This window comes from Sceloporus undulatus, chromosome 4 (assembly GCF_019175285.1).
Source record: "Sceloporus undulatus isolate JIND9_A2432 ecotype Alabama chromosome 4, SceUnd_v1.1, whole genome shotgun sequence".
In the NCBI taxonomy this organism is placed as follows: domain Eukaryota; kingdom Metazoa; phylum Chordata; class Lepidosauria; order Squamata; family Phrynosomatidae; genus Sceloporus; species Sceloporus undulatus.
The window spans coordinates 51,304,898-51,327,611 of NC_056525.1; the positions used below are offsets into that span (position 1 = coordinate 51,304,898).

At 40.5% G+C, this 22,714-nt stretch overlaps 1 protein-coding gene across 1 annotated transcript in view; it reads right to left on the reverse strand.

The window, feature by feature from the left end:
• The window catches only part of CTTNBP2NL (CTTNBP2 N-terminal like), a 42,287-nt gene extending 22,401 nt beyond the window's left edge, over positions 1-19,886 (reverse strand). The window contains exons 1-2 of the mRNA XM_042465249.1: positions 19,781-19,886; positions 7,761-7,868 (exon numbers count right to left, since the gene is read on the reverse strand). Of these exons, the coding sequence (XP_042321183.1) occupies positions 7,761-7,859 (99 nt within the window). The 5' untranslated portion in view covers positions 7,860-7,868; positions 19,781-19,886. The remainder of the gene's footprint in view (positions 1-7,760; positions 7,869-19,780) is intronic.
• Positions 19,887-22,714: the final 2,828 nt, after the last annotated feature.

Consider the following 22,714-nt stretch of genomic DNA (forward strand, 5'->3'; position numbering starts at 1 on the left):
TTGGATGAAGGGTCTCCCTCTTCAGACCATCCTTGGGTCGTCTGGGAGACCCCTATGCCTGCAGCGGAAGGGAGGGCCTCCTCCGGCCGCTGCGGGCGCACTTCCACTTCGAGGGGCGCCGCTGGGGAAGCCACTCGGCGAGCAGCCGGCAAAGCCGGGGCTGGCCCGGGCAAAGTGGAAGCGAGCTCTCCTGTGGCTCTGGCCTCCCTGTCGGCAGCCATGTCTCTCAAGGGTGTGGGGGAGAGGGGGAAAGGCGGCAAGGCAAAGGCAGCAGGAGAGGGAGAAGGAAAAAGGAAAGGGAGCCAGGCGAGTCCAGGGAGCTAGCGATGTGAGCTGGAGATGTGCTGAAAAGCGTCCTACCAGGTGCGAGGCAGGAAGAAGACTGGGGTCTCCTGGGTGGCTCCGCCCACAGGGGCGGGGGGCCAGGGCCCCGGTCATGTCTTTTGTTTCCTCTATTTCTACCTGCCTACCAGGAGCCAAGTGGGCGGAGCCACCCAAGATCAGGATGCTCGGCCCCTTCTCTGCTGTTAAATATTGCTATAGTACCAGAATTAAAGGACACAGATGTATACATGAGGGGTCACATGCTAAAGGATGATACAGTGGTGCCTCGGGTTACGAAATTAATTCGTTCCGCGGCTAATTTCGTAACCCGAAAAACCTTCGTAACCCGAATTGCCATAGGCGCTAATGGGGAAAAAAGCCGCGGCTCCGCCGCGGCTCCATTTAAATAGCGCCGGCGTTTTTTCGTAACCCGAAAAAACGTTCGTAACCCGAAACAATAAATCTCTATGGGATTTTTTCGTATCCCGAAAAATTCGTAAGCTGGGTAATTCGTATCCCGAGGTACCAATGTATTTAGTAAAAATGGAGTAAGAGGACAAATTCTCTTCTGCATCAGGACACAGCGAGCAGGAATAACAGAAGTAAGTAAGTAGTAAATACCACTACAGATCATCATTCCAACAAATGCTTTTAAACTTGTTCATAAATTATTAGGTTTTAGGGGGTGAGTGAATGGGAAAATAGTCAAGTATGCAGACAACATTAAACTTACTCATGGGGGTAAAAATATAAAGGGATTGTGAAAAGGAATGGACAACATCACAGCCTATGGACTGATATATGGATGCTGGAGAAATGGTCAGGGCAAGATTAAGAGTACTGACAAGGGAAGATGTCACAACTGCAGGTACAGTGGTACCCCGGGTTACGAAAATAATTCGTTCCGCCGCCGCGTTCGTAACCCGAAATCCTTCGTAAGCCGAAAAAGCCATAGGCGCTAATGGGGAAAAGCCGCGATTTCGTGCGAAATAGCGCCGAAAAGCATCAAAAAATTTTTCATAACCCGAAAAAACCTTCGTAACCCGGAACAGTTTTTTCCTATTGATTTTTTTTCGTATCCCGGGAATTTCGTAAGGCGGTGCTTTCGTATCCCGGGGTACCACTGTAGTTCTCTGCTAATCTGGAAGTAAGCATTCCTTTGGAGGAATGCTTCCTGTAGACTTTTAAAATGTTTATTGGATGCTCTTTTTACAGAGGGCTTAACAGGATGTTTCTCCCTGACCCACAGTACAACTCCTGGGTCTGTTGAAAAACAATTTTTGGAGTTGCAATTAGACAGCAAAGTAGAACCCTGCCATGCCCTATGTTTATTTTCCCATTTTGTCATTGTGTAAGAAAGCTATTTCAAACACTGACTTCACTGTATTATTAGATCCCACAATTCTCAAGCAGCTTTTATCTATACACACATGCTTCTTTAAATAGCCTACCATGCAATCTTGAACGTCTTTATTCCTGCTTTCCCCTCCCCAATGTTTGAAAATAAATACTGGCTGAGGTCATAACAAGAGGATTCAAAGAAAATAAGATTGCTTTCTTGTATGAATCTAATCAGCCTGAAACATGATAAAAGATGGAAGGAACCTCTTATCTCTAGGTGACAAAAGCTCCAGATCTGAACAGTGTTCTGCACAATGACTAAAACAGAAGCAGTTATTAGTATATTAAAAGTCACAGACATACAAGTTTTGTTTGTATCATGCATTAATATTGGTTAATTAAAAAAACCAAAAAAAAAAATCTCTCCCTTGTTTTAGCAGCTGTAGACATCAAAAATGACATAGGACTTTGTGTGTACTTTGTCATATTTGTAGAATGAAAATCTGTAACCAACTACTAACGTGATGTTTTAATGTGAAAAAATACCTCTACTCTTGGGTCTTGTGAATGTTCCCAAAGACCCGAGAGCAAAAGCAGTTAGTGGCAATCACAAATAATTGACTATTATTCGAATGAATATCTTCACACTCATGACCACCCAGAAACATTAGGGTTTCAAAGGAATATGTGTTAGGTTCTATATTATCTTCAAGCATTTATTTTTTTATCTGCTGTAGGTTTTTTCCACAAATCAAAAGTAAGCTGTAATTTGAGTCAATCCTTTATACAGGGGTACCCCGGGTTACGAAATTAATTCGTTCCGCCGCCGCTTTCGTAACCCGAAAATCTTCGTAAGGCGAAAAAGCCATAGGCGCTAATGGGGAAAAGCCGCGATTTCGTGCGAAATAGCGCCGAAAAGCACCAAAAATTTTTTCGTAACCCGAAATAACCTTCGTAACCCGGAACAGTTTTTTTAAATGGATTTTTTTCGTAACCCGGAAATTTCGTAAGGCGGCGCATTCGTATCCCGGGGTACCACTGTATTGCTTTGTGGACTTTAACTCCTGTTGATCAGAGAATTTTCTGGAACACAATTAAGACTATTAGTCAAGGTTGAAAAGCTAGCATGTCGCACATTATTTTTCCTCTTTCCTGTATTATCAGTAAAATAAAAAAGGAAGGGAAAGAAAAGAGCTATCTCACTGTAGTATAGGATGAATCTCCCTAATCTGACCAGGAGTGTTTTGGATTTTTCTAAATTTTGGAATATTTGTACAGTGGTGCCTCGGGTTACGAAATTAATTCGTAACGCGGCCGCTTTCGTAACCCGAAAAGCCTTCGTAAGCCGAATTGCCATAGGCGCTAATGGGGAAAAGCCGCGATTCCGTGCGAAAAAGCCGAAAAAAGCACCAAAAGTTTTTTCGTAACCCGAAACAATAATTCCCTATGGGATTTTTTTCGTATCCCGAAAATTTCGTAACCTGGGTATTTCGTATCCCAAGGTACCACTGTATATACATAATGAGATACCTTGGAGGTGGAACCCAAGTATAAACATGGAATTCATTTATGTTGGATACACACCTTATACCTATAGCACGAAGGTAATTTTCTACATATTTTTTCAATAATTTTGTGCATTAAACAAAGTCTGTGTACACTGAACCACCAGAAAGAAAAGGTGTCACTACCTCAGCAATGCACTGTATTTTGGAATTCCGGATAAGACGTACTCAACCTGTACTTTATTTTTTTCCACTTCCTTGGTGCTCACATCTCCCAAATATGGCAACTTGTATGGTTTACAAGAGGCAATTCATTCCTTAGGAATTTGTGTAGTCATTTAAACTAATGCTAATTAGGCCTAAGAAAAATGATTCAAGAGCTGTTTCCCAAAGATAAAATAAAACCAAGCAGAATAAACCTGGATTCAACTAAGCAATTATGCAATTTATGACAGCAGTCTTATTCTATTTATCAGTGATCTTACAGATAGCCACTGAAGGAAAGCAAATTTGCCAAAACTACTGTCCCAGTAATTCAGCCATATAGGAATGCTGGCAAAATTGCATTGCATGATTTGTAAAACTGCTTCATGCAGTAAACAGGGATGGGAAATTCCCCTTGCCTGAAAGTCCTTGCATGAGCATTTCTTTGGAATACGCCAGTGTCATATGCGATTAGAAATACCATGACATAGATTCTGAAAACTATGTGCACCTGGCCAGCTATAAAACAAGGCCCATCTCTCCCACCACAATCCCACTTCCTCCTGCTAAAAAATGGGAAACTCAAACTGTGCAGTATAAGATTATAGCTACTGTGCCAAATGTACCAGATAAACCTTGATTAAATGTATATATCATTCAGTTTCATCCCTCAGAAGTATTAACAATTCAGAAATCATGAAGAAAGCAAGAAAAAACTGTAAAAAGGGAGAAAGCTGAGTGAAATTCAGACTGTAATTTCTGTAATCAGAGAAGAGTACCAACTCAGGGTGAGTGTACACTGGGCAAATACTCTGGGCTGCTCCCAATTTCCCTCCCATTACTTAGCATTCTGGATTGATGCCACACAGCTGTCTACACAGCATCCTGTTGTGACTCGCTCCTGAGGCCAGAAATGAGGTGCCCAGTGTCAATCACATGACTTGGTGCCTTGTTGTGACCAGACCACAGAGGAATGATTGTGCCAATGGTGGGCAACACTGTGTAAGCAGCCACCTGGCATTGCTCTGGGTTTCCTGGGAAGATTTGGAGCAAATGGTGAATCTTTTAAATTCACTTTAAAGCAGGGATGGCCCAGATTCTCTGCAGAACTGCTCTTCTCAGTCCACAATCAAATTGGGTGACGTGAGGGCAGAGGTGACTGCTGCAAATGGCCCATGTAGACATGCCTTCAGACAGAACCAGAAATCACTGTCAAAAAGCATTGCACAAATTTAGCAGAAATCAAATCAGTTTAAAATTCACAAGCGCACAAAAACAAAGATTGGTATGCAAATCAGGCTGTGCCCCAAGAGGAAAATAAAAACAAAAAACTTTTCACTGTTTTCTTAAAAATCCCAAATATCATGTGAGTGCATGTATGTGAGTACCAAATATCATGTGTAGTGCAGGACAGGAAATAAGTGGTCCTTTTTGCTCTGAAGAAGTGTAGAGGAGAATGGCTTCTATTTTTTGGTATTGTGAGTAAAATGAGGATCAAGTATCTATTCTCCTTTCACTTCTTCTCAGAACAGAGAGGTGCTGCTTAGAGAGCTGTGTCTGTACTCTTCTTGATTATCTAAGAGCTAGTACAATAATGATCTATGTTACAGAGACAAAATGGAAGGAAGCCTTAGAGACGATACATCAGAACTTTCCCTTTCCTCAACCAATGGATTTTATTTGCCACAGTAATGCCTCCACACTTCTTTGAACATCTTCCCACCAATAACAAACAATACCATTTGCCTTTAGGCCTTGCACAGCTCAGAACTGAGAAAATGGAAATTAAAATGAAAGATGTGGTTCAATAAAATCAAGTGTACAACTGTGCACACAAGGGCAAAAATATCCATCATGATATTCAAAGAAAGAGTTGGTTGCTTTAATTATTTCTTAATTTGTTTGTTTTTTCTTTGCTACATGTTTACCTTATTACTATAAAAAATATAATCATGAAAAAGGAGAATTTGATCCTTCTTCTGCAACATCAAGAATAACATCATGCATATTGATCATTAACATCAAGAATAAAGCTGTCAATATCATGACTTCGTATGAACCTGTGCTGCAAATACACTTGGAATACTATGTATGATTCTTGACACTGCACTTCCAACAACACAGATTTGAAAACATGTTGAAAACAATACACTCTTTGAATCATTTACATTTCATTTATCACGGCAAATAGCCAGCATACTGTTTAAATCTTTTTAGCTTTCAAAAGGGGGAGTAAAAGAGACATGACAGAAACACATAAAACTATGCATGGGGTGAAAAAAGTGAACAGGAAGCTTCCCCCCTCTTCCTTTTTCCCTGACACTAGAACCAGAGGTCATCCAATGAAGCTGAATGATAGGAGACAGAGGATAAACAACAGGAAATAATACTCTATTCAGCATATAGTCATATTACAGAATCCACAACCACAGAATGCGGTAATGATCATTAACTTAAATGACTCTGAAAGTTATTATACAAATGTGATGGGCAAGAGTAGCAGCAGTTACTAGTCAGGATCACAGGATTTTTCTTCCAGCATCAGAGGCATCACAACTCAAAATGCCAGTCACTGGGAAACATAAACAGGAGGGTACTAATGCTGTCCACAGGCATCCCATTTATAACTGTAAGAACAGATAGGATTTTGGTCCCATTTCACATGGCTCTTCACAAATGCTCATTTTGTTATAGGGTCCTTCTTACTTTTTTTTTTCACAGGATAGCTAAAGGCAGCCCTTCTCAACCCATGGCTCTCCAGATATTTTGGACTTTTACCTGATACTGCCACCACTGGCCAGGTCAGTCAAGGCTTATAGGAGCTACTGTTCAGTAATCCTACAGGGGCATCAAGCAGGGTGAGGTTGCCTTAGGATGCATTGGCACACCTTAAAATAATATTTCATAATAAACAATTCCCATCTTTTCTTGACAAAATTAGCAGTCCACAGCTGCAGGTGTCTTTGTACATTTTGTACAAAGCAATTTACTTAATGTATCAGATAAACACCCAGACGTCACTGTACTAACAGCAAGTATGCAAAACAAGTTATATGCGGTATGTCTTTAAAAAATATTTGTAATAACTTCTCCAGAACAAAACACAAGTAAATGAGATGTGACGTGGCATGGTAATGGCTATTCTATACAATAAGCTGAAGGATTTTTCAAACACCTTCAAGCCATTTAAGTTTACTGCAGAATGTAGTTACCAGGGACAACATGTTTAAGTATTTCAACCTGGACAGGCACCTTAAAACTGATTAAGAAGCAATGGAGGGATGACTTTATAAGATTCAGAGCTACATTATTTCACTGGGCTTTTCGCTGAACAATCCCACTTCATCCAAGTTATATGTTTGCCACCTATGTTTTTATCACTATTCCCTAGGGATGATAAAGCCCTTCACATAGTCAATAAAAACAGCACTAAAATAAAACAGTAAGCGTGAATATCACTAAAGAAGGTGTCTAGTACTGACATGTGATCTATTCTTGATACAATGATTGCAGATAACTGGATTACCATTAGGGCTCATATGCTTTAGGGATTAACTCAATGCTATCTTAGGTACCTGTAAAACATGCCTGGCTTGCCCTACCTGTGATGCTACTGGTGCAGTGACACGAAGGGGAGAAAATGCATGCCTACATTTATTGTGTTTAAATAAGAGTATGAAGAAAATGTTAACATCGTTATTCTTGTTGCAGTTAGCACAAACTACATCTTGTCACTTTGTTGAACTCAACTGCATGTTTAAAAAGTCAAATAAATAAAATGAAATATCTTTTAAGTAACTTTTAAGTAACTGAGCAAATTTATTATGTAAGCATTAACTGTAATGGTATCACTAGGGGAAAAGGCAAAATGAATTAAATATACATTAAATATCATAACGTACAAACTCCTAAAAAATATTGAGAAGACAAAATCTACAGGAAACTGAGTAATGCCTAGCAATGGATTTTAAAACTATGCTAGTTACATGCAATAACATGCATTGCATAGATAAACTTTGAAGATTGATAGATGCTAATGGGGTTACTTATAAATCTATAGGGTAAACTGCGGTTACTTCTGCCTGTAAAGACTACAACTGATGTTCACCAAATCACCTCTTTAACAGAGACATGCTGATACATGCCAGTGAGAACAAGAAGTTCAGGTCTTACTATTCTGCTATGATGGAGGGAGAGCAGCTTGGTTTAAAGATAATGTCCTTACATTTGTAATAATGAATATGTTTAACCACAGAACTTTGACAATAAATGCCAAGGTATAGACGATCATGTAGTATTTCATTTCAATGTTGCCACCAAAACCCAAACAGTTAGACTGGAAGTCAATCACAACAAATTTTGCAGAACTGCCTCTCTGGCACTTACCTTTAAAGCTTCTATGACAAGATCTCTGGCTTCTAATTCCCCTTCAAGAATGCTAAAGAGTGTCAGTAGTTCAGGTTTGCTGAGTTTTTCGAGATTCATCTTGAAGACCTGGAAACAGAAATTGAAATCTTAACTGGAAGCTTTTTGAAGTGCCATCAAGACTCCTTTCATAATATACAATAAAGTACATATGACTTACAAGCTTGAAATTTTGTGTTTTCCTTTTAAAAGCTGTATTAAAAGCACAAAAAAATCCACTATCGCTTCTTTTATAGACACTAGGGCTCCATTCTCACTAGCCCGTTTGCTCTGGATAGAACTGGGTAGATCCAGTTGCCCCCATACCGAATCAGCTCAATTACAAGTGCCCACTACCCTTTACCTCGATCGGGGCAATTTGCCCCTCTGAAGTTTACATTTGCAGTACAGCTTTAAAATGGAGCCTCCTTTGTTGTCAATCAAATTCACTTCCATTTTCGTCAAAGGTGGCATATCCTACAGCCATTGGCCAACCGAATGGGTGCTTCCCCCCTCCTTTTTTAAAAAAAACTGGTGGTAGTGTGCACATATTCTGTCAATTTATAAAATTTAAAAACCTCCAGGTGTATGTGTGTGTGTGTGTGTGTGTGTTGTGTGTATATGGGCCATTACAGATTATGGCAACCCTAAAACGACCCCAATCCTGGGGGTTTCTTGGCAAGATTGGCTCAGAGGAGATTTGCCATTGCCTTTCCCCTGAGTCTGAGAGACTGTGACTCCATCAAAGTCATGGGTTTCCACATGCCAGCCTCTAGCTTCCCCTTTGCTTCCAGCCCAGCATTGCCTCCTCTTTGGAACCTGTTCCCTACCCTTCCATTCCCTTCCCTTCCCGCCCAAAGCATTTGCATAATCTGTCACAATAATATTAACAACAACAACAACAACAAATGTCAATTGCAGGGGAGGCCACCTGAATGCCACCTCTGCCACCCCAGAATGCCACCTCTCCTTACATGCACACATGTAGCACAAGCATTCACACATTGAAGTTTATCAAATGGGAGGAATTTCTCTTAAATTCGAATGAAAAGAAAGTTGGGCCAGAACGCATTCACTTAAAATCGCTAGTATAGTGCAATTACGTGAATGTGCATTACGTTCAATCTGGCTTCCCATTGCCCGAAAATACCTCGCCATTGCCCAAATTTGCATGTGGCAGTCTATTACACAATAACGTGAAACCACATGATTGCGTTCGGACTGACTTCCCATTGCCCGAATTTGAGTGTAGTGGGTTATCACTCAATAACATGAAACCCCATGATTGAGTTCAGATTGCCATTGGATTATACTTCCAATTCCCCTTGTCTGATAAACTCCATTGTATCAGTTTGCCAAATTGAAAGGGAAACATTTGTAACATTCGCATTGTAGCATTTGCATATTACACACACAAAAATATTTTTTAAAAATTGCCACTTGCAAAGCGACCTGCTGTGCCGCCAGCAAGCAAACAAAAAGGAAATGTAGCACAAGCAGACATATTTTATCAGTATGTAGCAACCTGTAGAAAAAGTATTTGCATAATCTGTCAAAAATAAAAATACAAAAAAAGAGAGAAAGTGAGAGCGAGAAAGCTGCCTGCGAGAGGGGAGGCATGTTCTGCCCTCTGCCCTCCCTCTGAACTAAATCCCTTCCCTGAACTTGCCCTGATCATGACCGGAGCCAAGTTCACATTTTCCAGCAGCAGAGAAGAAACAGGTTTTCCTAAAAGACACGGGAAATAATCCACTTCCAGAAAAACCGCTCTAAGGGGGATTTGCCCTGGATCGAGTGTGAAAGACCCTAATTCTGATGTGTTTAAACTAGTGCCAATGGGAACTTCCGATTTTTAATTCGGGTTACAAATTGGTACAAAAGGTAGTCTGAATGGCCCCTAGAACTACTTGCAAATAAGCAACCATTCACCTTTTTCCAGGGGTTCACTAACATATTCATAACCAGATTCTCAGGGAACAAAAGGACAACAAACCCAGAAGTGAAACAGTCAGTGAGTTAAGTCAATTTAACAAGGATAAGTTAATGACTCTTTTAAAATAAAACAAACAAACAAAACTTTAGTACATTGAAAAGAGCACTAAGCTATTTGGCCAATTGTCACACCACACAGATTTGTACAATACTACAAGCTGGGAACTCACACTTGTCATGTACAAGGACTGTGGTGGTATATGCTGACAAACCACAAAGCTTTCCCCCATGGTTTATCTGTCATATCATGCAACCACAGAAAGCTACCTTTCTCTGGTTTGCTTCTTCCTCCCAGAATGAAGAATAAACTCTAGATTCTTGCTCTGGTTTGTTAGGAGAGGAACAAATCAAAGAAGGTAGAATTCAAAAATATAGCCGTGTTAGTTTGTAGATTCAGTTTGTAGAGAGATCTTGTAGCACCTTTGAGACTAACTAAAGAAAGAAGTTGGCAGCATGAGCTTTTGTAGACTTAACTCTGATTCCTCTGATGCATTTGAAATCAAAGAAAGGTAACTATCAATATTTTAAAGACATGATGCACAGAGCAAAACAGTGTGATTTGTTTAGCCAATTTAGTAACAAGTGGAAGCAACTGAGATCAATCTTGGATACTGTAACTCGGCATTTTACAATGGCTGTATTTGTGATAAAACCCCACTTGACATTGCTTACTTCAAATAATTTTTCTAATGAACTTTCAAGACTTATGCTGGAGCATCTAGAACATATTGTTTCTAACAAGTGTAAAACAAGTCACTTCATTACAAGAACTGAAATCAGTTTTTCCTGCACTCTTTTAACTGAACTCATCTTAATCTGTCAATAGCCCTGAATACAAAAAAGATTCCAGCAAGCATAGATCTTCAGTCTATAGCTCCTACTACACAGTTACTGGAAAGATCAGCTGCCCTACTAAAGAAACAGAATTCACTAAAACAGACTAATCCAGAAAGTAGTCTGTTACATTAAAAATATTCCACTGCTACCAGTTTGTGAGCTATTTGCATTACTCCACATAGTTCCAAACAAACAAGGACACATTCAGGTTTGTTTAAGATGTAACAGTTTTCCAGCTGTTGTTCCACTTGCAAAAATGTTTTAATGAAGTGAATATGTCATGAGAATTTTAAAGTAGAGTTCTACTGATTCCTCTACATTAACTGGATTATTCTCATGCCAGATTTCAAGGTACAATATTAACTTCTTCCAAAAAACTTCAAAGGTGTGAAAGGCAGGATGGGAAGAGAAAAGACACTATTGCTCTCATTAGAGACTCTTTTACAAGTGAAACCACAGGTCTTTACAGGATTATGATTGTTCGAAATCCAGTGTAGCTACTTATTATAACTGTCATCACACCAAGTGCATTCAGTGCTGAAGATAAATAAGTTGACTGTCTAGAGAAGGTTTAAACAGTTTGGAATACTCACAAATGTCTGCTTTCATAATTTCCAACAAGACTAGACAGAGCTAAATTGGTGTTGGCCCAACTCTAGAGGAAGCATGTTCCTCTTGAAGAAAACAGCCATGGGGGATCAGTCCTCCCTCTTCCCTGCACCTTCTAAAACTTTTCCTTATAAACACTCCTGTTACTATACTTTCCTGGCAACTCTACCAGATTCTTTAAAGTCATTGCTATATAAAGCCAATGGTAATAAGGTCAGAGGCTAGCACTTATTTTTTTAAATTGTAGCTACTGGTGTAGACTAAAACTACACTTCTGTCTGAGCTTTTATGACTAATGTTGGATGAACTGTAAAAGTTTTAGCAAAAGGGTATAACCTTTAAAAGAAATAGTAAATACCACTACAGAAAAACGGTTGAGATCAAATTACAGTGGGCTCTCTGTATCTGTGGACTTGCCATCCGCAAATTTCAGCAAGCCTGCGTGGGGGAGTGGCAGAGGAGGGGAGGAGGAAGGAAGGAAGAGGAGGAGGATGAGTGGCTGTGGTGGCCTGAGTAGAAGGAGGAGAGGAAGAGGAGGAGGAAGATCAGCAGCAGTGATGGGGTAAGGGGAGTAGGAGTAGGAAGGAGAAAGGAAGACCAGGAGGAGCAGTGGCGGCTGAGTAGGGAAGAGGAAGGAAGAGGAGGAGGAGAGACACTGAGGACAATCAGAATAAAATTGATCTCCTTTGGAAAAGCGGGCTATAAATAAACAGTATTATTATTATTATTATTATTATTATTATTAAAACTTCCCTGCAACATTTTTGAAAACCCAACTCAGTACTGGAATATGTAGCAGCAGTTTCTGAGAAGAAAGTTAAAACTAAATTTGAATGCTTTGCCTAAGATGACTGGTGCTATTTCCTGAAACACAGGCCAGCATTTTCCTGCAATTATTGAAGATATTTCCTGTCATTTTATAGTCCATGAAAAAACATAGCTGTTATTGAAACAAGGCTCCTCTGTGCACAAGCTTAATTTAAATTCATTCTAACACTGGAATTTTTAACACATTTTTCAGCATTACAGATGAGCTTACACTACTATGTTCATAAAATGTTAAATATATCACTTCCTTGTGATGTGGAAGTAAACATAACATCTCCAAAAATTTACAAACATCAATCCACAGAAAACTCTGGAACAGTTTTCTTTCATCTCTAAGTAGTTTACCAATGTAAGTCTTCAGCTGATCAATACTGTTGAGTTCAACCCTCCTGTGTTATTAAACTAAGGATTCCAGTTCATCAGCTACTTTAGAATAGTTACAATGCCTCTAACAGGTTTTTAAATAGGCTGTTAACTGCTGCAAAAAATGTCAGCTCTGGCTATATTTATCCATATTAACACTAACAGAATTTTGTTGGTGTGTGCCTTCAAGTCATCTCTGACTTATGGCGACCCAAACATAAACCTGTCATGGGTTTGCTTGGCAAGATTTGTTCAGAGGGAGTTTGACTTTGCCATTTTTGACATTGAGTGTAACTTGTCCAAGGTCCATCCGCAAGATTTCCATGGCTGACTGAGGATTTGAACCCTGGTTTCCAGGGTCGCAATCCAAAACTCAAACCACTGCATGAAATATTCTAGGAATAGCATCCTCCCAATGCAATACACCTGGAAGACAACTCCACTGAGTTTAATGTGGCTTATTCCCAGACAATTCATATACTGCAAACTGCAATCTTGTATCCACTTATTAAAATATTTTATATTACAAAATTTGGACAGAAACTTCTGATAGTAAGAAATCAAATATTGGTTCATGAGTATTATGCACACAGCCCAGGCTGTGCAGCTTACAAACATCTATAAAAGACCAGAAATAACTATTTGATGTTGTAATGAAAAACTGCTTGGATAATTTTGAAAGTAAAATGTATTAATAATGTCTGTTAATGTCTGTTAATGTCTGTTTCTGTCCAAATGAACATCCAGCAATGGAAACAGAACAACAAACACTTGAAGAATCTAGGAATTTAGAAATGTTTCCAGATAAGTGTTAAAAACCTTCACCTGGAATGATAATTGGAAGTATTACAAAAGAGTACATATTTGAGTTTCAGGTACTAGTGAGGCTATAAGAGATACACTGAGGATACACTGCGACTATGGTAATTTTTTCTTTAAAGAAATTACAAAACTTCCAATTATATAATTTCTCCAAATTACACCTGCTATTCATACATTCCTTAGGATCATTCTCCTTTGTCAACCGTTGTTTAATTGTACTCTTCTTTTCAACAGTGGCACTATGTGTTTACACATGCATAGCAGGAAACAATTTGTCCAGCAATAAATGATGGGTAGAAATAATGTTTTGTTAAATTTCTGCCTATTTTGCAGCTATCAGAGATACATTTTCTTCTTAAAAATACATCACTGTATGCATATGTTTATATAAAGCTACACACTACTAACTACAGCTTGTCAGTAATGGCTTAGCTTCTTCAGTATGAAGAAGGCAGCCACATTTCATTTCTCTCCTCACAAGCATCTCTATTAAAAAAATTTTTGATAACTTTTATGCGTATATGTCATAGCACGTTCTGAGGAGTCTGATATCATTCTTTAATACAGATGTTAAGAGACTTTTATTCTGATACTCAACTACGCTTTCCTAGGTTTTGAGTATCCAGCCTATATTTCACCTATAAGCACCATGCTAGTTGCAACAGTCAAATAGGATTTCTACTAACTGCAGACTGTCTGTTCACTTTTGTACAGGTATTTTCAAATTTGCTGACTGTCCAAAACCGAATAGTGAGTGAGTAGTAACAGAAACCCCATTTTCAAATAATATCTCCTATTGAGGTACTTTTGCTTGTGTGAGCTCCTTGAGGTAAAGTGTGGATTTCACTGTCAGATATAGTCAACAGTTGCATTCACCACACAGTATGAAAACAGTCCCTTAACACATGGATTTTTCAGTAAGATGGACCGTAACAAAAACTTCAGTCTGACACAACCCATGTTTGAAGACAAGGCAGGCAATGCTCCTTTTGGAAATTCCCATCTCAGCCAGTCTGAAGTAATTCAGCTTGAGACAGCATCAACAATGAAAGCATGAAGAGGCATGTGGAATAAATGACTAACGTACATATTTCTCTAGCAAGGTCCCAATAGAATAATGAAAGCATTGCTGTGACACTAGTGGGCCTGGGGTATCCTCTTGGATCATGGGATCTCAAAACCTTATACAGATCTACCTCAGTTAACAAAGTACGATGTGCTTCTGGACATTGGTATCAAGAGCAAAAATAAAATGGAACAGAGATAGGTCGCTATGGGCACACAAACGGAAAAAGGGGGAAAGGGCACTTCAACATGTTTCAGCAAACTTTTTGTATTCAAAACTAACCGCACAGAATCATAGAATTGGAAGAGACCTCAAGGGCCATCCACTCCAACCACCAGCCCTGGCAGGAATACATTATCAAAGCACTCCCAACAGCTGGCCATCCAGCCATCTCCAAAGAAGGAGACTCCACCACACTCTGAGGGAGTGTGTTCCATTGTTGAACAGCTCTTACTGTCAGGAGGTGTTTCCTAATGTTAAGGTGGAATCTTTTTTTCCTGTGGCTTGAATCCATTACTGTGGGTCCTATTCTCTGGAAATTCAGCAAACAAGCTTGCTCAATCTTCAGTATGACACCCATACAAATACTTACAGGGCTATCATATCATCTCTTAACCTTTTCTTCTCCAGGCTGAACATATCCAGCTCTCTAAGGGCCTAAACGGTCATGCTGCCCCTTTGAGCGCTGGATTAGGGCCACGGCAACAGCATGCTGTGGCCCCAATCCAGGGTTTTTCTAGGTCAACAAGAAGCGGAAAAATTCTTGCCACTGCGGCAGTACTTTTCTGAGCTCCTTTTGGTGTGCAGCGTGTAGTTGCAGCATCACCAGAGCATCGTGACACTGCCCACCATCTGATCAGGCAGGCAGCTGCCACACCCCCCACCCCACCCTGACACCAGCCCTTTTGGCCAGTCTGTTTAGCCTCGAAGTCTCTCCTCGTAGGAAATAGTTTCCAGACCCTTCACCATTCTGGTTGTCCTCCTCTGGACACACTGCAGCTTCTCAACATCCTTCCTGCTTTCCCCCTTTCTCTCTGTTCTGCTGTTTGCAAATGCTAAGTTAGGGACTCTTGAGTCAGTTGCTGTTTACTTTGCCAGTTGTAGGCAAGCACACATGGCTACATATGGATGAGTTGGAGTAAAATATTTTTCTTTCCGACATCAAGCTTTATTACATTGTTTGCTGCAGGCATGCTGGTGCAACTTGACATCACAAGTCTGAGTTTCTACAACCCACCTTTAACATTATCTTATTATTAGTGCTGCTTAAAAACCTTCTAGCTAGACAAAGGAGGAGGAGGAAAAGGTGGCTCAGCAGGTGTAAGAGGGCTTTGTTAAAAGCAACATCTTTGTTAGAGGCTTTGTTAACCGAAGTGTGCCTTTAATGCAGATCATTGTTTATTTTCCTAAACATGTAGAAACCTGCTCTTTCTTTTGAAGTCACTTACACTATTTACCATAAGCATATGAATTAATCTCAGTTAGTGCAACTTTTCAAGGATCACTTGGGCATCTAAACATTAGAAGCACAATAGCTAAGGTAAATAAACAATATTGTGGTGGCAGAATTGATTTTGAGAAATGTACAAGACTTCACTAACACTACACATTTCTCCTTGCAAGTACATTGAGTGCAATTTAAAATTATTTTATTAAATGCCTAAAACATCTTACTCCTTATTTAATGTCTATAAAATTCATTTATTTTTAAAGAAAATTAGAAATACTGGTAACATCTTGATTTATTTAATTTTAAAAGAACATAGTACATTAGTTTCTATAGACTGGTGGTTCTGTAGGTAGAGCTCCTTCCTTTGCTTTGAAGACTCCCAACAACACTTGATGCTTCCAATAACCACAGAGTAAACATATAGCAACTGCTGACTTGTGTTTTCAGTGCTACTATGGTCACTAAACACACCTTTAACAAACACAGAAAGTCTGCAGAGCAGCTACATGCAAATGCTCCAACTTTTTTTAAGCCAAGATTCTGAAGGAAGTAGCACATAATACACAGAGAGATAATCAAATTTACTAAAAGTACTAATTGGATTTTTTAAAAAACAAAATACTTGGCTAAGGATTGCTATAGACTAAGCATTAAAAATCATATTTTATTGTTTTGTAGAGATAATGTTCCTTCAGCTACGGCCACATTGTTTCCTTTGGCTACGGCCACATTACACTACGGTGGGATCTCAAATTACACATAGCCACTATGATGGAATCTCAAATTACATAAGAGAGCACTAAAAGTCACTTAGGGTGTTTTTCTGTGGTGAATTATTGTCTGTTTGACAGCCAAAAACACATCTCATTGCATTTGGCAAGTTAAGATCATATTATTAACTGAGTACATATAAACACAAGTCAATAGTATCTCTCACTGACCTATAGCAAACAACTGGTCCTACTACAAAGGGCTTAGAAACTCAAAATATTCCTCTGATAAGCACTCTGTTCCAACATCACTCGGTTTTGATAGGCTCAGGTTCTATTTTTCCGAAAAACACATAGCAAAAACTATCTGTACAACTGCTTAACATTAACGTAACGTGATCTTATAGCACCTTTGAGACTAACTAAAAATGAACGAATGAGATGTAATAGGATGTTTTATGTGCTTGAGAAGGTAATGTTTTCTTTTCTTTTCTTTTATTCTTTTTTTTCCTTCTCTTTCCTTCTTTTTTATTTTCTCTTCTTTTTCTTTTCTTTCTCTTTCTTCTTCTTCTCTTTGGTTTAAAGGATATTTTGTGTTTTGTGTTCTATTTTATGTGTTATATGTATTGTTAAATGTATTGTTAAATGTTATAATTCTCAATAAAAATTTCTTAAATTAAAAAAAAAGAGACTAAAGAGAGAATTTGGCAGCATGAGCTTTCATAGACTTGAGTCTACTTCACCCAGCAAATTGCTTTCAAACAGCTCTAAACTCCAGCCATCCCACTTAACACATCATTTTTCTAAATAATTCCTTGATCACAAAAACTGATCTGATTATGTCCAATTTCCCAAATAAGAAGCCCTACTGGACAAGATACTTCCAGAGGGGAAGACTGATAATTTGGTGAACAGTCACAAAGTACAACAAAACTAATTGATTGGCATGATGGCAACCAAGGATGAATGTGAAGTGGTGGTCAACTTTGGTCTCTTTATGTGTCCTTTTATGTCTGGGGACCATGGGTTAGCTTACTCTTACTCCTAGGGCTTTTAGGACTGAATATGACTAGGAGTATCTGATCAATAGCATTTATCACATTGGAAAATAAACATAATCCCAGGGCTGCAAACCTAAGTATCTCAACTCTCTTTCATTCACACCATCTCCAAACGCACAGGTCCATTTCACACATTATAACCAAATAATTGCAATTCTGAGAACAGTTACCTCAGTGGGTCAAAATCGCATGGAAAGACACTTGTTTACCTCACACACAATTTTATTTATTTATTTTATGAGCTTTGGGGTGCATGTGCACCGTAGAAATAATGCATTTTGCAACCACTTCTTGCTCCATTTTATAGAGTCTCGAGATGTGTAATTCTTCAAGGTCTTTAGCCTTCTCTGCCAAAGAGTGCTGGGCCCTCACAAAACTACAAATCCAAGGATTCTGTAGAATGGAGCCATTGCAGTTAAAGTCATGTTGAACTGCATTACTGCCACAGTGTGGTGTAGTGCTTTGACTAAGACTCTAGAGACCAAGGTTCAAATCCCCAATCAGCTTGGGTGACACTGGACAAGCCACAATCTCTCAGCCTCAGAGGATGGCAATGACATACCCTTTCTGAAGAAACTTGCCAAGAAAGGTGACAGTTCACCTTAGGGTCACCATAAATTGGAAACAACTTGAAGGCACCCTTGGTGCATACAAACCCACTTCTTTGGGGACTGTTATATCCATGCAAAAATGAAATAAAACCAGTTATTCTAAAAGGTGCTGCTACATCCCTTTTTCTTTCCTTTTTGCTTTTTCCTCCTCCTCTCCCTCCAAGATGACCAGATGTAAGGACAGCAAAGGAGGACAAGGCACTGCCAAATGTAAGGCATTCAAGAGCAATGCAGTGCCTCAGCTAACAAAAGCTCAAAACACTCACAGAGATGTAAATCCATGCTTCTTAGTCCTGCTCAAAATGGAGGACATGTGGGAATTCCTCCTGGACAGATGGCTGAAATGGAGGATCATGTCTAGTCACCCTGCTCCTTTTCAAGAGACTAGCACAGCTGCTTCTTTGAAAACCTGCCCATAGGGAAATATAGGAGAATACCTGCCCATAGATAAATATATGTTTCCATATGGACAAAGTATTCTCTGTGTTGCACAGAGAGGCAGGATATAAATAAATTGTATTATTATTATTATTATTATTATTATTATTCTCACATATACTAAAACAAATGACAAATGACTTGCCCATAAGGAAACCATACTTGCCCACATGGAAACACTGGGGAGTACTTCCCCATAGAGAAAGAGAGGAGAATACTTCACCATAGGGAAATATAGAACAGTTGTGCATAAGGAAATGTAGGAGAATACTTCCCCATAGGGAAACACAGTATTCTTGTCCATAGGGAAACATAGGGGAATACTTGCCCATAGGGAAATATTCAAGACTTGTCCATAGGGTAACACAGGAGAATAGTTCCCCATAGGGAAATATAGGGGAATACTTGTCCATGGGGTAGTATATGTTTCCCTATGGACAAGTGTTTTCCTATGATTCCCTGCAGGCAAAGATTCCCCAGTGTTTGTAGCAACCAGGCTTGGTCCTACTTTTCTAGCACCAGTCTTCCATTTCAACCTTTTGTCCGGGAAGAGTCCCCAAATGTCCTCCATTCTGAGCATAACTGAGAAACATTTTATTTTAAGTTTATATGACTATTTCTTTTAAGCTCAGGGTGCTTAGGCTTCTTACCCCCTTTCCCCGGACGTGTCCTCCATTCCACTTTTCTGTCCAGGAGGAATTCCAAAGCGTCCTCCATTTTGAGCATCACTTAGGAATCTGCATTTCTAGGAGTGTTTTTAACTCACACCTGGTCCTCCTTTTCCCAGAGGGATTCCCAAACGTCCTCCATTTTGAGCATCACCAAGAAGCACAGGCTTACTCTTCTAGTACTGTTTCTACCTCAGGGTCCTACTTTTCCAGCACTGGTCCTCCCTTCCAACCTTCTTCTGCCCTGGAAGAATTCCCAAACATCCTCTGTTTTGAGCATCCCCAAGAAGCATGGATTTCCATTCCCAGCCTGGTTCTTCTTTTTAGCCCCAGGTCCTCCTCTCCTGGCCCTGGTCCTCCCTTCCTCTCTCCAGAAGGAATTTCCAAACGTCCTCCATTTTGAGCATCACCAAGAATCATGGGTTTACATTCCCAGCCTTGTTTCTGTTTTGAATCCCAGGGTCCTCCTTTCCTAGCCCTGGTCCTCCCTTCCTCTCTCCAGGAGGAATCCATTTTGAGCATCACCAAGAAGCATGGCTATACCCACCGCTTCGTCGGAGCTCCTCTCAGCCCAGCCGCCTCCTTTTCCGCCGCCGCCCTCCTCTCCGCCAAGATCCCCACTCGGCCCCACTCTCCATCCAGCCTCCTCAAGCCGCCTGAGATTGACGTTCGGTGCCGCCAACCGCCTCACTCACCCGAGCAGCCATTGGGCCAATCGCCGAGGCAGAGGGCAGGCTCAGCCACAGAGCCCGCCCTTTCGAAGGCCCCTGCAGCCAATCAGAGGCCGAAGCCGGCGGCTGGCGCGCGCATGCGCATAGAGGGCGCCTGTGTCTCGAGCCGGGCTTGAAAATCCCTTTTGTTCGCTGTGTGCCGAGCTAAAGATAGAGAAAGGCTGTGATTGAGACGTCACTTCCGGAAGAGCATGGGCGGGTTTAATAATGGGCTGAATGCTAAGGAATTCTGGGAACTGTAGTTTTGTGAGACATTGAGCCTTCTCTGTCAGAGAGAGAAAAAGAGAGAGATCCCTGGTGCCACGATAAAACTACAGGTCCCAGAATTCTCTAGCATTGAGGCAGGGCAGTTAAAGCGGTCTCAAACTGGGTTATTATTTCTACAGTGTGTTTGGGACCTGTGTTAACCTGTTTTATTTATCTCTTATCTTTTTATCTGAGTTTCAAGGGTTGTTTTTTCCTTCTAGAACCGAGGCTGCTCTGAGGGTGGCATCTACAGTACACTGTGGAAATAACACGGATTGATGGCACTCTCGCAGTCACGGCTCCATCCCACAGAATCCTGGGATTTGTAGTTTTGTGAGGCGTTCGTTGGCAGAGGAGTTTGTCGCACCAGGGCTAATTAAGGCATTAAAGACAGATTAAAATGCATTCAAAGCATCCCGTGAACAAAACAAAAATGCCGGGTAATTGCACGAATGGTGATCGCACGCAATCGCACAAATAAAGCAATATCGGAAATGCATCATCATTGAAATCCCAAAAGTAGAAAGATGTGCGCTAATGCTTCTTTGTGACCACTTTCATGACGTTGTGTGAAATCGTTTCGTGTTATTATGCAATTTTTCGGGGAATATTCACAGGATAAACTCCACAGAAGGCTAAACGTCTTGTTAATAGAATTCAAAGGCCTAGCCATGTTAATCTGAGAAATCAGTAGGCAAAGGCATCTTGCAGCACCTTTGGGGCCTAAGGTCCAAAACGCAGTGCGGAAATAATCCAGTTTGAGACCGCTTTAAATGCCCTCCAGCTCAATGCTAGAGAATTTTGGGAACTGTAGCTTTGTGAGACACTTGGGTCCAAAACACACTGCAGAAATAATCTGACAGAGAACACTAAAGGTCCTAACTACAGTTCCCAGGATTCCCTAGCACTAAGCCAGAGCAGTTAAAGCGGTCTCAAACTGGATTATTTCTGCACTGTATTTCGGATCTTAGCCTCCTCTGACAGAATGCTCTGGTGCCACAATAAACTACAATTCCCAGGATTCCCTAGCACTGAGTCACGGCAGTTAAGTCTCAAACTGGATTATTTCTGCAATGTGTTTTGGACCATAGTGAAGGAAAGAAGCTAGTAGTAGCATGAGTGTTCATAGACTTGAGCCCCACTTCCTCAGATACATGCAATGAAGGGGAGAGTCCAGAGGCAGACCTATATAAGCCAGTTGTGTGCAAGAATTATCAATTTAAATTTAAAACCTTGTGGACATGGAGAAGTGGTAACAAGTTTCACCAGCATATGTGTCTGGGAGATGCTGGCGAAACATCGGAAGAAGAACTCTTCTGAAACATGGCCACATAGCCCAAAACCCCCACAAAAAAACTATGGATGTGGCCATGAAAGCCTTCGACTCTCATTGTCTCTGTTCAGCCCATTGCTGAGGGACTGGAGTCTGTGGATGCATTCCAATTCTGCTATTTCCGCGGAATCATGAGTGCTCCATCACATCTCTCTTGTCTCCATACTACATTCCAAACTCATTCATGACATTTACTCTCCTTGGTTTTAGGCAACATCCCTCCTCCTGTCTCTTCTCCTCTCTCTCACACACACACACCACACACATCCCCAACGACTTATCACTTATAAACGGAAGTTGTCACCTCATCTCCATACCTACAAGATTTGAATTTCATTGACATTCTCATAACTGGCTTATCTAGATCTGTTTCTTGACCCACCATGCACCTGAGGAATTGGCTCAAGTCTACAAAAGCTCATGCTTTGTCTCTTTCTGTTTAGTCTCAAAGGTGTCCAAGATCCCTTTGTTCTTGCAAATACAAATTGCCTGGTCTGTCTTCGTGAAAGATACAACTCCAGGTTTAAAGCAAGGAGGAAAAGCCTCCCCCTGTCGATGTTGTTCTGATGAAGGGCAGCTATGAAGGAACTGGAACAGATTCTAAAGTACAAAGTCTAAGTGCAAAGACATAAAACTGAACACTACAGTTAGAATTATCCAAACCATTGTATTCCCCATCATCAAGTATGGATGTAAGAGGCTGGACAGTGAGAAGAAACGAATAAGAGAAATAGGTCTTCTGAGTGTGCTGGCGAGAGTGCTGAGGATACCATGGCTAGCAAAAAACAAGATAAACAAATGGGTCCTTCAGCAGTCAAGCCTCGAATATCCCTGGAAGCAATATGATGAAATGAGGCTTTCGTACTTTGGCCACATCATGAGAAGGCGTAACTCATTGAAAAGATGATAAGGCAGTAAGACCAGAGCCGCCTTGAAGGACCCCCTGTTGATCCCCGATCCCCACAGGAAGTGAGGCAACAAAGACCTGCTGCCTTGAAGACCTTCCTGCTTGCATTGGACTTTTCCACAGGAAGTAAGAGCAGTAAGACTTTGCTCCCTCAGGACCACCTCCTGCTTGCTTGGACCTCTCTTCCCAGAAGGCCTGAGCTGGCAATAGCCTCAAACTGCTTTAACACCTCAGAAAGAGGCCGCTACACCTCTTTTTTTTCTT